This window comes from Hoplias malabaricus, chromosome 17 (genome assembly GCF_029633855.1).
Source record: "Hoplias malabaricus isolate fHopMal1 chromosome 17, fHopMal1.hap1, whole genome shotgun sequence".
In the NCBI taxonomy this organism is placed as follows: Eukaryota; Metazoa; Chordata; class Actinopteri; order Characiformes; family Erythrinidae; genus Hoplias; species Hoplias malabaricus.
The window spans coordinates 15,770,585-15,784,931 of NC_089816.1; the positions used below are offsets into that span (position 1 = coordinate 15,770,585).

Consider the following 14,347-nt stretch of genomic DNA (forward strand, 5'->3'; position numbering starts at 1 on the left):
TTTAACATTTCCTCATTGCAAGCCCATATTGTTTGTTGTATGATTCAATTGGTTTTTATTTGTTTTTATGAAGCTTTTTGTTATTACCATACTGTCGAGTCAAAACCTTCATCTCCACAATGGTACATTTACACAGAACTTTGGATTGATGTTAATGGGACTATATTGTTGGACCCCAGCTAGTGGTCAGTGCATTTTAAGTCCATTTTACACCATGTCAGAAAAGATAAAAGTACAAGTTCCAAGGTTTTGTCCCAAAAGAAATGACATACACCTTGGTTCTCCAATGATACCATCCAGTATTTTATGTGAGTTTATGTGAGTCCCCCTGTCTTAACAGCGCTGTCCAGGAAGGCCTGTTTCAGCGCATGTTTCTTTAAATGATAATGAGCCCCTCGATGTTCACTAGGACTCGAGCGCACAGCAATGAGCAGAAGCTATGGTTTTTAGCTGTTTTTACTCTGTTGTCTTTCCTATCTTCTTTTTTTTTTTTTTTTTACTCAGTGCTATTTTTTCTCCGCATTCATTGCATCTGTCTTGCTGTGTTTACCCTTGTCTTTGTGCTCTCACACAAACGCAGATAAAGCTCTGTGATTGGACAGACTCAACTGAGGAGGAGGAACAATTCTAAAGTCTCAACACTCAAAGCTGAACTATGTTTTCGGGGTCTTGTTTCACAGTGTGTGGGTTTGTAGACTCCAGATTTCCAACTGAACTAGTGATATGTCCTATAAGTGTAGGATATTGTAGGATATATGTGTGTATATTCATATGCCATGTTCAAACTGTACATTTCTTTCACCCTAAATGTTTTACTTGTTATTGTGTAATTATTGATGTTGTAATATGACTTCCATTGCTAGGAAGCATTATTATTTAAATAAGTGTGTGCTGCTCACACACACTCACACACACACACTAGTGATTAGAGTGTTTATACATACACCTTGAATGGCAGGCATCTACCTCAGAATCCAAGGAGGCTCTTTTCTCAAGGGCACTTCAGCCGTGGGTGTTGAGGGAGGATAATGCACTGTGCCTTCACTCACCTACCTCCATTTTTCTGCTGGACCAGGGAACCAGAACCTTTGGTCCCAAGCCTGATTCTAATTCAGAGCCTATTAACAGTCAGAAAATCAGTATGGTGTATTTTGGTTGCCAGGCGTTTCGAAACACCTGACTGTGGCTACAATGTGCATCTTTGTCCAACATTTTACTGGTGGTTTGTTGAGAGAAAAAAACATTTTGCTGTGCTACATATTAACAAGAAAAGAAACTGAAAGTGTGCGTGTGAAGACCGCTGTACAAAGATACAAGAATATTAGCATAACATATGCTAGCATATTACATATTAGCATAATATATAGCATAGCACTTAGCATTCTATTATTCTCTTAGCATGTCTCAGACACACATTCCATTAAGATGTAAACAAGGCCAACTCTCCTGGTGATTTATACATCGTCATGTGCTCTTTTCCAGAAGAGGTTCTTCGTGACCTTCCCTTGAATCCTGACCTTCCCACAGCTCCAGGTTCATCCCTCACTGCCCCAGAGGAGACAGACACTGCTCACACCAGTCATGTGACCAGTCCAGTTTCCGCCTCCACTCTGGCATCCAATGACATGTCTCCAGGAGGGTCCAGCAACACCTCGTCTGGACCACCAGAGAGCAGCAACCCTGACACTGTGACCAGCGACAGCCTCCAGCTCACCACAGTGACCACCACCACGGTCACGCCCTTAATTCTGACTGCCACAACTGTGATTCCGCCTACTACTGGCCCCATGACCACAGAGGTTGCTAGAACAACAACGCCATCTACCACAAAGGCGACCACCACAGAGGCCACCACAGAACCTCCTACCACCACCACCACAACCACCACCACCACCACAACGACGACTACTAGCACTACCACCACGACTACGATAGCCGCACCAACCACGACAACCACCTTAGCAACAACATCCACCACAGTGACTCCTCAAAGTTCTACAGTAGCTACAACTGGGAGCTCCACCACAGAGAAAAGCCCACCCACTGAGAGCCCCGCTGCATCTTGCAACATTACCGAGAGGCTGTGGGTCCGCACGGGTGAGTCCATTTCAGATGTTCAGTAATTAGAGGGATCGTTATTTTAATTCCATGCATTAAATACCTCTTCAAAATACATTTTATACATTAACTGTACAACTTATACTTAAAGCAATTTTGTTTAACGTGCGATTGTAATTCAACATTCAAACATTCTCTCGCTCTTTATCAATTTATGGTAAAAAAAAAAATCAAAAATTAACTATTAAAATTCTACATTAACAATCAATGACAACATATTCACTATTGTAAAATCATCTAAACCAACACACACACATACTTTTGAATACAGTATTATCCCAAAGAACAGAACAAATTGATACGCATGTTTTTGCTGCGCTTTTCCTTTTGGAAAATCCTTTTGGGATTTACCATAAAATGACAAAAGGAGAATGTTTGAATTTTGAATTACAGTTATATGTTACACAAAAAGCTTTTTAAAACCTCTTTGTACACCTAATAGAATAGAAATGGATGTAGAGCTTGGGCAGTCCAGACCAGTGCGGAAATCTACCACACTAAAATATTCATAGTTTTTAGATCCTGAAACACGCAAATGAGTCCTCTAACCAATCACATTTGTTTTAACGTTTGCAGAGAGAAGCCTGACCAGTCACAATTTTTTATAATTATTGTTGCCAGTGTAGACCACAGACTCTTTAATCATGTCACTGTAGTGGTATCGTCAAGGGTAAGCCGTATTAACTTTAATTATGTAACAGAATTGTACTATATTCATTTTATATTGTGAATTTTTGACATTTTACATGTTTCAGCTCTGGCCTTTTTATTTAAAGCAGTTCTTCTACAAAAACGGGTTGTACCTTTATTGCACCCTTACAGTTACATTGTTTTTACCTTTATTGAGCAAGAAAGTTTATGTACAATACCTTTTTACTGAGGGTGTATACTGCTTTATTCAACTGCAGAACATTTAGCCTGGTGCTAATCTAACTCAATACCAAGCCCCAGTTTCTAGAACACTGTTGATATGCATAGTGATATAGTTATCCCATTTTGAATGGTTCAGGCTGTTCCAAATGCATTTTGGCTGAGATCAGAGTCTGGTCATGTTACAAAACCAGCCACAATCAGGTATAAGTCGACCGTGGCACAGCTAAATTATGAGCGAGAGCCAGACAGGTCTCATCTGAAATGATGCTGGCTGAAGATTAAGGACACACAGCCAAGGCTGCTAAACTGGGAAAGAATACAATAACAATGAGTTCTTGATGCCATTAGCCTTAAAAAGGTCTTTTGACCAATAGAAAATGTGTCATATCACTTTGTTTTCCTTATTAGACATGCAGAATTAGAGGGCTACACCGATAATGAAAAGTAGAAGGCAACAGAAGCCCATTAAGCTTGGCCCAAATCATCAAGTTTACATCGGCACACAACTGCCTCAAACATAGCTGCTCAAAATTTCATGCGGAATTTTCCATGTGGTTACTGAGAGTGCAGTACAGTCTGTTATATTGATGAATTTTTCATCACAGGCCGTTTTATAACGGCGGAAGAGTGTAGCACTAGCCCATCTCGCCAAGTTCGAGATGGGTCTTGCTTTTTCTGAAATCTTTTGTTAAAAAAAGCAGAGCGGCTGCCATTCTTGTGCATTCATTATTAAATGGTGTTACTTTACCAAGCAACATGTCTGGAAATAGTTCTTCAGCACACGGTCTGCATTTTGCTAATCGGGGGCTGTTGGCTGTCTCTGTTGGCAGAGTTAGAGTCTTGTGTAGGATCTGCGTGCTCACTCACTGCCTGGGTTCTTTGTCCAGACATGGAATAAGATGACCATAAATATAATTTGGATATGGTTTTTGGTTTCTCATAACTCATTAACTTATTCGCAAGAACTTTAAAGTTCCATTCCTTCTAGATCTGAACCCAGATATGTGTCAGTCTTTGGTAAATTTGTTCTATGTTATGATGAACTTGAGTGTCCTTTGATAGATAAGGTGTGTTGCTGACTTGGGCCCAACAATTCAGACACCATGGGGAGTAGAAACCTGAGTTTCTGCTCTTAACTTTTCACTGCTGTACATTAAGGTCAGGGAGAGCGTAGAACTGATTACACAGAGCATACGGTGCTAGTGGGGCTAAGTACGGCCTGGGATGCCAAATCTCACTGAAAAGCCTTGCGCCAGGATATTTTTGCTATTAATAAAACAATTAGAAACAGCACATAAACAATAAAAAAAAGCCCCAAAACTAACAAAATAACCAAATAAAAATGTTCCATTCGCAAAACATTGTTAACTTTTATGGCAAATTAATGTAAATAAATTGTATAAATGTACTTTTGGAGTGATTTTATGTGGTGCAATCATCAAACAAGAAGAGCAGCTGCTTTGTTCCAGTTATGGATAAGAAAATCACAAATTAATATATGTACTCTCATATCTGTACTTGTAGATGGAATTTAGAAGTACATGTGCCCCTGGAGCTCTGTGATGCTTAGAGAATTTGATACAACAGCAGTGTCTCTTCTGACTGTGTGTGTGATTTCCCCTCCTCAGTTTTATCTATCCAGATGAAGAGGAATCGTCTGGAAAGTGGATTGAGACAGAGCTTAACAAAAGGCCTGACTCTAGCGCTGCAGAAGGCCTTCAATGACTCCAGCGTCCGCATTGAGGTAAATTTTACTGCAGTTGTCCGCAAACGTGTGGACACTCCTCGTAAAATGAACATGATTATTGTTTAAGGTGAAGAATCAGTGTCACTGTTGACAAAATGAATTTAACCTACTAATGATGCAAGGCACCATTTCAATGATTAGGAGACTTTGCTACATACACTTTGACCAAGGTGACAGCATCAGCTTGTCTGGAGAGGCGTCTGGAGAGGCATCCCTCTCCCCAATCTCTAGTCATTTCCAGTTCCACCAGCTGGGAGGGCAAAGACTAATGTGATGCCAACCACCGCTTCTTTTCCACATGCTTGAGTGCTGTGGTGGAGATAGAAGACTATCCTACCAACCTGGAGCCCTAGAAACCAAAGTCATTTGATCTGGGATGACCAAATATTTGCATAAAAATCCAATTTTGGGATGTTTTTATTTTTCTCATTATATTTGTTAGTCATTTTGTAAGCAATGTTGACATCTATGAACAAAATACCCAAAATACAAGCTCCTACAAATATTGCCTTCTTATGTTTCCAAAATATGCCTGGATTTTGTCTGTCTGCTAAGTATTAGGACTTTATATCAGTTCTTGCACGTTGGGAATTGTAGTTTCACAGTGGAAAGGGTGGTGGGTGGATGGTAGGCGGCAGTGTGGGAAGTGTTTGCATCGTACACACAGCCGTCTCCATGTTGTGTGAGAAACTGCAGCACTGCGTTTGGAAGCTGTTGGAAATGGATGGTCTTCTGCGAAGCTGGAATACAAAACCAGAGACTTCTTCACTTCAGATTAGCATTCCTCATAAACTCCATGACATTACCTTCCCTCACTCTCAGTGGTGCGGGTTAGTACTTTTGTTACACGGGACTATATCCAACTTTGTCTAATTATGATTTCAACAGGGATTGTGATAGCACCTACTTGGCTAGGAAGGTTCTAGACAATGTGCTAAAAAATTGTTGTGAGGGCTTGATCACATTTAGCAATGTTCACATTAGCAAGGTCATGTATTGAATTTGGAGAATACGATCTGCCTCACAAATACCACTCTGTTTCATCCCAGAGGTTTTGGATTGAGCTCTGTTGCTTCATAGTTGTCGGGTAAAGTACAAGTCGGTAAGCACTGATGAGTATGAATTTTCTACAGAAAACTTTAAACTGTTGACCTAACATGCTTATTTATATGTTAGATGTAGCTTATTGATGATTGGATCATATATGTCCAAAGCAGTTTTAGGGGTTAAGTGTAGGATACTAGATAGATGATAACAGAAAGGTTGTGGTTGCTGGTGGGAAAAGAGTGAGCTGAGCCCTATGAAAAGCTCTAATGGCTTGGAATAGTACAGGATGGGCCATTTATATGGATACACCTTAACAAAATGGGAATGGTTGGTGATATTAACTTCCTGTTTGTCCCACATTAGTATATGGGAGGGGGAAAACTGTTCAAGATGGGTGGTCAGCCCATCAGTCAGCCATTTTGGATCCAACTTTTGTTTTTCAATGGGAAGAGGGTCATGTGACACATCAAACATACTGGGAATTTCACAAGAAAAACAATGGTGTACTTGGTTTTAATGTAACTTTATTCTTTCATGAGTTATTTACAAGTTTCTGACCACTTATAAAATGTGTTCAAAGTGCTGCCCATTGGATTGTCAATGCAACCCTCTTCTCCCACTCTTCACACACTGATAGCAACACCGCAGGAGAAATGCTAGCACAGGCTTCCAGTATCTGTAGTTTCAGATGCTGCACATCTCGTATCTTCACAGCATAGACAATTGCTCCCATATACTAATGTGCCATAAACAGGAAGTTAATATCACCAACCATTCCCATTTTATTAAGGTGTATCCATATAAATGGCCCGTCCATCCATTATCTGTAACCGCTTATCCAATTTAGGGTCGCGGGGGGTCCAGAGCCTACCTGGAATCATCGGGCGCAAGGCAGGAATACACCCTGGAGGGGACGCCAGTCCTTCACAGGGCAACACAGACACATTCACTCACACACTCACACCTACAGACACTTTTGAGTCGCCAATCCACCTGCAACGTGTGTTTTTGGACTGTGGGAGGAAACCGGAGCACCCGGAGGAAACCCACGCGGACACGGGGAGAACACACCAACTCCTCACACACAGTCACCCGGAGCGGGAATCAAACCCACAACCTCCAGGACCCTGGAGCTGTGTGACTGCGACACTACCTGCTGCGCCACCGTGCCACCTATAAATGGTTGATTCCAGGTATATTCCTGTATATTCTACCTCTTGACTGTGTATAATTACAATTAAAATGACGTGTGAGGTTTAAACTGAGGTAAATGCAGTTTTCAATGGGGGGGGGGGGTGATTCTGTGTGGTCCAGGTGTGAAGTGGCAAGTAAAGAGATAGACTGACAGATTAATAGTGAATGAGTCTGACTCTGAAGACTCTGTTATTATTAGCATTTATAGACACAGTTGGTGCCTGTTCTACCCACCACAGTGACTCAACACGAGAATTAGTACTGTCTGCTCTCTGAGAACTCTTCTGCTGTAGCTGTCTCTCTCTCGCCCACTCTCTCTCTCTCTCTCTCTCTCTCTCTCTCTCTCTGTCTCTCTCTCTGTCTCTCTTTTTCCCTCCCCTCTTTTTCTTGTTTTCCTCTGTGTTGTTTTGCCTCCCTCCATTTCCTCCCCTTTTTTCATTTTCTTTCTTTTCAAAACTTTTTTTCTTATCCATCTATATTTTTCTCTCTTTATTTTGTCTCTTGTTCTGTTTCACCCTCCACTTTCAGCCACCTGCTTTTATTTTTCTCTTTTACCTCCTTTGCTTCCCTCTCAGTTTTTGCTTCTATGACGAATGATGTTTCTATTAATCCCTTTCTTTTTCATTCCTTCGCCTTTTCTTTCCTTTCTGTGTCTTCAGTGTCATCTTTTTTTAACTTGTCCTCCTGTTCATCCCTCTCTCTCTCTCTCTCTCTCTCTCTCTCTCTCCCTCTCTCTCTCTCCCCCAAAAACTGAACTATATGATGTTGTAATACAGAAATACTGATTAAATCACTGTAAACGATTTGGGGGACTCTGACCCATCACTGTGCTAAAAACAATCCTCAGCTAAAGCAGGTACTCAACACGTTCGGCTCGCTAAGCAGAGCCTCGGTTTCGTGGAGTGCTGTAAACAAAGGCTCCACCACTCCGATTAGACACAGAGAGAGAAATTACCTGTTGCATAACAGTGCTTTAACAAATTATACATTCATCTCAAATGCTGTGAAATATTCATCCAGCCACAAACACAGCCACAGCTACTGAACAGCTCCAGTGGAGGAGCGAATCTCTGACCTCATAGACTCTGATTTACCCCTCTTTAACATTGCCACACTCTGACTCTGATATCTCAGGGGAATTCTGAGGGGTTGGTCTCTTTAAGACCAAATATAAAATCAGAGCATGAAATATAAACTAAAACACAGACACTGTATTACTGACACAAACGCTGAACAGCTCCCCCCAGGGGGCATTCTGTGAGTAAAGGTGAGTGAGTATGTGAGTGAGTAAGTTAATATGTGAAAGGATATTTGAGTGAGTGTGTGAAGGCATGACTGTGTGAATGAGAGTCATTGAGGATGAAAGTAAGTGAGTGAGTGTGTGAGTAAACTACTGGTTACAAATAATTTCTAAAATAATAGATAATTTGGGCAAAATATTGGAAGAATTATCATCATCATATATTTTTTTGTATTATTACTGTTCACATTATTGTGTTATTATTGTTAATGCTATTATTATTGGATCATGATGTCCTGATGTGTGAGTCCTGACTCCTACTTCATAACACTCGCTCTCTTCCTCTCTCTCTCTCTCTCTCTCTCTCTCTCTCTCTCTCTCTCTCTCTCTCTCTCTCTCGCTCTCTCTCTCTCTCTCTCTCTCTCTCTCTCTCTCTCTCTCTCTCTTTCTCTCTCTCTCTCCCCCTCTCTCTTTCTCTCTCTCTCTCCCCCTCTCTCTTTCTCAGCTGGAGCGTGATGTCTGTACTCCATCCAATGTGACTCTGGGATATTACGTGCTGAGTGAGAAAGTGGTGTTTATGGCAGCTGCTGTGGTAGAGACTCTGACAGCATACAGCATCGACAAGCTCCTGAGTGACCTCCGACAGCATGCTCCAGTCGTCCTGGCCGTTCCCGTTCCCGTAGCAACCTGGCTGCCCAGTCCTAGCATCCACCTGCAGCTCAAAACAGGTGGGAATCACCTGAGGCTTAGTTCAGACTGAGGACTATGACAACAATTTTAATCCAGTATGAATCTGTGGATTAAATGCGTGGAGTCTGGACATGAATCATGGAGTGAATTTAATCCAGTATGAATTTGTGATGTGTGTGTGTGTGTGTGTGGAGTGGTTAAATCTGACAGTTATAACTGTGGAATTAATTTAATCCATAATTAATCTGCAATATGTGTAGATTTTAGTCTTGAAATTACTTGGGGATTAAATCTAGTAGCATTAGATTATAATAACTTGTATTCAATGTAAGAGCATGTTTTCAGTCTAAGTCCGTGTTTATTTGGACATGTTTTGTATTTGCGGTTTCACACACTGAGAGTAATTGTAAGTGACAAGTTTTCCTCAGTATAAGCAGTAAGCAGTCCTCCACTACCTTAAGCTAAGGCAAGGAAAGTTTATTGACTCTAGCACGTTTCAGACATGCTCATCATTCAACATGCTTTTCGTTATAATAATAATAATTTTATATAGCACTGTCAATACATTAAAAGGAATGCCTGCAATTGTGGGGAAACGCTGTTCTCTCTGGTTTGTTTACGTTCAGGAGCTCAGCGTCTTTTAAGGTGGAACAGTGTGTTTGAGGGAAAAAATTGTGGTTTGAAGGTGGTTGATATTTAACTTGTCTGTAAGTAACTTTCAGTCTGTGTTTACTTTCATGCAGTTAACCGTGTCCCGAATTTGGAGACATTTCCACATTAAGTAGTCTGAAACAGCAAAAATAAGTCAGTATTACCCACGTATGGAGCAGGAATAGAGTAATATCCTCATCTCAAGAGTGCAAGTTCTGATTCTGAACTGAACTATTGGAACAACACAAAATTCCACATGAGGCCAGCTGTGCAGTGTGTTGTTAATGTTATTAAGTGTGGTGTAACGTCAATGTTATTATCCACATTAGGAGCTTTTAATCTGATCTATCTGTGGAATTTAGGGACATTACATGGGCACATCATCCTGAACAAATTGATCAGTCAGATTCCACTTCCACACTGCACAGCATCCCCTGGTTAAACTAATCCAGCTCCAGGTTTTATTTCTGACCAGTGGATGTGTGTGCTTTCTCAATGCAGTTGTTACAGTGCGTTAACAGTGTTTTTAATGGTTCTCTCAGTTCTCAGGTTTGTGAGTCCTACAGACAACATCAAGTCCTGCAGTTTCGTCCAGATGATGGAGAACCACTTGGAGAACGTGTTCACTGAAGCTCAGGAGAAAGTGGAGGACTTGTATGGTGCTCTTTCTGTTGAGGTACTGGAACTGCTTTTTATACAACATTGACAGATTTCATCCGTGTCTCTCCTGCTCTGTAGCAGAGAATGGATTGTTTGGTCCATGCCTGTGCTCTTAGGAGGCTGCAGTATGTCCAGAACGCTGTGGCTAGAGTACTTGCACATTCCAGACCCTGGGAACATATTGCTTCAGCATTCAGTCTTCTTTAATTCGCTCCCTGTTCAACTCTGTACACAGTATTAACTGCTTCCTCTGGTTTTCACATACGTGCATGGGCTGGCACCTTCTTATCTTACTGCTCTTGCGCATTCATTCACCTCTTCACACACTCTCTGGTCCTGATACTCATCTGCTTTCTGTTCCTCACGCCAGGTTACACATTTGCAGGAGAGCTTTAAGTGTCGCAGGCACAGAACTCTGCACCTCCCTTCGCTCTTTTAAAAAACAGTTGAAAACTTACATATTTCTGATGTATTTCTTTTAATCTGTTTATGTTTTTATTATTGCTTCGATGTTGTCTCACACTGTTTGTAGTTATGACATTGTGGCTAAAGTTGCATTCCCAAAATGTTGGCGCTTATAAATAAAATGATTCAAATTTTTATTTTGTGTGTGTGTGCGTGTGTAGATTCTGAACACGTATCAGACTGGGAACTCTCTGGCTGTGTCGGTGGTGTATGTGGTGTGGAATGGCACTGCAGCTCTGAATGGCACTGTAGCCAGCGGCCTCCTCAACCAGCTGACGGCGGAACTGGTCGGCTACTTCTTGTTCTACCCCCCGATGATCATCGCAGAACGTAAGATCCACAGTGCTACTCTACATACATTAAACAATATTTTCAATAGTTATAGAAAGGGAAAACTAACTTTCTGACTCTTAATATGTTTATTACATATCATCCAATGGAATGTCAAAAGTCAATGTAAAAAGTATTTCTGGAGCATTTCTATTGGTCCATTCATCATGAAATTTCCACACAGTGTTAAAGACAGCTGCTGTGTCCAAAGGATGTAGTTGTAATGAATTTACAGTGTGTAACTGGGTGTAGCTAATTAATTGGTGCAATATTTGTCATTTTTCACAACTCATAGCAGTGATCAGGAATAAAATGAAGGGCTCTTGACTGTGTAATATAACTGGGTGTGTAGGAGTAAGGGAAGGAGGTAAGAGCAGGAGGTTTTATTACAATAACTTAAAGGAAACTAGACAAAGGGATGCTAAACAAAATGGCAAAACACAGAAGCTAAGGAACTAAACAAAAAGGCTAAATACAGGAGCTAAGGAGCTAAACACAAAAGACTAGGCTAAATTATAAACAGAGCTAAACACTAAGCACTAAACAAGGCTCAATGCTAAACACTAAACACAGCTAAATGCTAAACACAGCTAAACGCTAAACACAGCTAAACGCTAAACACAGCTAAATGCTAAACACAGCTAAACACTAAACAAGGAATCTAAACATAAAACACAAGAGCTAAACAAGAAGGCTAATCACAAAGCAAGACTAAACCCAGAATAAGACAAAACACAGAATTAAACATAGAACAAGGCTAAGGAACATCAAGCAAACATACACACAATGACCCAAAAACAAGAACCACTGACAAGGACTACATAAAGACAACACCAACAAGAAACACCTGGGTACTAATTAAGACACATGACACTAGAAACACAAGGGAAGGGTATCACATGACCAGGGAACAATCAGGAAGCAGACACAAGACAGGGGGAAACAGTCACATGACAAGGGGGGCACAAACAAGGAACAAAAACAGCACAAAACACAAAACAGCACGTTACAGACTGGTCCAGCGATCTAGCATTGGTGCTGTCATAGAGATGGCTGCATCGATGCCACAGCTCTCAGCTTTCTGAGGCAGGGCTCTGGGATGTGACCTCACATCATCACATGGAATGGTGCCAGACAACTCAGGCATCTTTAAAGGAGCAATCTGTAATATGTTTACTGTACTAAATCATGAAATGACCAGGTTGTGTCATCAGTGATTAAGGAAAAGTGATCATTTTAACCACTGATGTCTCTAACAGCATTGCTGCAGACAGCTTATTCCTCTGTGTTTTGGCCTGTGATCCCACCCACTGTCCAATCCCCAGCACCCTGGGTTGCCAGATATGACACACAATAGCAGACACAAACACAGCCATGTAAGAGAGAAGGCGAACTGCGATAACGTTAGATTCTTCTGGATTTCAAAAGATTCTGAAGCCTTGCATAGTCACCTGTTTAAGGTGGAATGGAACATTTAAATAAGAAGTTGATGAATGACACCAGGCAGCACGGTGGCGCAGCAGGTAGTGTTGCAGTCACACAGCTCCAGGGACCTGGAGGTTGTGAGTTTGATTCCCGCTCCGGGTGACTGTCTGTGAGGAGTTGGTGTGTTCTCCCCGTGTCCGCGTGGGTTTCCTCCGGGTGCTCCGGTTTCCTCCCACAGTCCAAAAACACATGTAGGTAGTTGGATTGGCGACTCAAAAGTGTCCGTAGGTGTGAGTGTGTGAGTGAATGTGTGTGTGTCTGTGTTGTCCTGTGAAGGACTGGCGCCCCCTCCAGGGTGTATTCCCGCCTTGTGCCCAATGATTCCAGGTAGGCTCTGGACCCACCGTGACCCTGAACTGGATAAGTGGTTACAGATAATGAATGAATGAATGAATGAATGACACCAAGATTAGCCCCATGAACCATTTAAGGTGGAACTAAATGTTTGATTGTGAACACTGTGAATAAGAAGCAAACATCTGCCTCCTAAAATGACATTGAGCGATGAGAAAGACAACTTCAGCCTCATCTAGTGAAACATTTGAGGTGGAGTAGGTAGGTAAGTATTTTTGAATATTTTAAAAGTTGAACAAAGATCTTAATCTCATGTAGATTCACTTTTCATCAACAACACAACCCTTCTCATCTGGGGAAGACTCCAATGTCTTGCACTTCCCATTATAAATGCAGATTGCTCCTTTAAGCTTTTGTGAAAGATCTGGACAGTCGGCTTTCTCCTCCGGAGTGTTGGGCATTGTGTGTGACAATCCGTTGATGTTCCATTAAGTACAGCACAAAAAATGAATGGTTCACCTCAAGGCTCTCGGAGGAAGATTGTCCTCATTAACTTCAAACCTGTGGTTTCAGCTAACAGCCAAAGTGTGGCTGGAAGGATGGATGGATGGATCATGGATGGATGGATGAATGGATGGATGCAAAACTACATACATGTACAACTATCAAGACTAGATGAAGAAATCTGAGCCTGCATGCTTGTGAATATTTGCATACACTGAACTCTGAGCGGCTCCGTAATGAGGTTTAGCCTGAGGCCTAGCCGTAAGCCACGGAGATCTGATCTAATCTCGCTCAGGGAGACTGGCTTTAAGTGTTTAAGAGCACTTGTTTTTTTTTCATTCTCACAGTTTTCTAAATGTTCCCACTGCTGTGTGAGAGGCCAAGGTTAGAGCCGGCTGCTTCTCCAGTCCAGACCAATTCTTAATTTCACCCAAACCAGGCGATAAGCGCTGACACTGTGCTTACTGCAGCGGAGCTAATTGTGGATTCATGACATTGCTGTTCCCCCATCAACAAAATTACAGAGAACTTTTCTGAGCAGCAGCGCAGCCTTTCTCTTCACTTCCACCTTCGCTTTTATTTGTTCTCCCCCGGCAGGAGGACTGTGTGTGTGTGTGTGTGTGTGTGTGTGAAGAAGCTTATGGAAAATGTGAACAAAGACAAAAAGAGTGTCATCAATCTCAAGTTTGGTTCTCCTTCAGTAAACATGTCCTCTCTCTCTCTCTCTCTCTCTCTCTCCCTCTCTCTCTCTTTCTCTCTCTCTCTCTCTCTCTCTCAGCTCTTGAGTACCACAATCTCAACACCTCTGTGGCCACCAGAGAATACTGGGTCGTCACAGGTAACGTACTGATTATATATATTTATGAACTACAACTAATGTGTCTGTGTGTGCGGACCTGTGCCATATATATATATATATATATATATATATATATATATATATATATATATATATATATATATATATAGCTACCAGGAGGAGTAAGGCAACCTTGCACCCTTTGGACCTCCCATCCCACATTCTCAAAAACCACCATCAGCTCAAGGAG

The 14,347-nt window shown here is 41.6% G+C and overlaps 1 protein-coding gene across 5 annotated transcripts in view; it reads left to right on the top strand.

Annotated features, from left to right (window-relative positions):
* kiaa1549la (KIAA1549-like a) overlaps positions 1 to 14,347 on the top strand; it is an 80,221-nt gene that overhangs the window by 34,904 nt on the left and 30,970 nt on the right. For 4 of the 5 annotated variants that reach the window (XM_066648446.1, XM_066648448.1, XM_066648450.1 and 1 more), the window contains exons 3-8: positions 1,483 to 2,097; positions 4,620 to 4,735; positions 8,725 to 8,947; positions 10,103 to 10,236; positions 10,847 to 11,015; positions 14,077 to 14,136. In XM_066648446.1, the coding sequence (XP_066504543.1) occupies positions 1,483 to 2,097; positions 4,620 to 4,735; positions 8,725 to 8,947; positions 10,103 to 10,236; positions 10,847 to 11,015; positions 14,077 to 14,136 (1,317 nt within the window). The remainder of the gene's footprint in view (positions 1 to 1,482; positions 2,098 to 4,619; positions 4,736 to 8,724; positions 8,948 to 10,102; positions 10,237 to 10,846; positions 11,016 to 14,076; positions 14,137 to 14,347) is intronic. The other variant, XM_066648447.1, reaches the window with a different exon arrangement.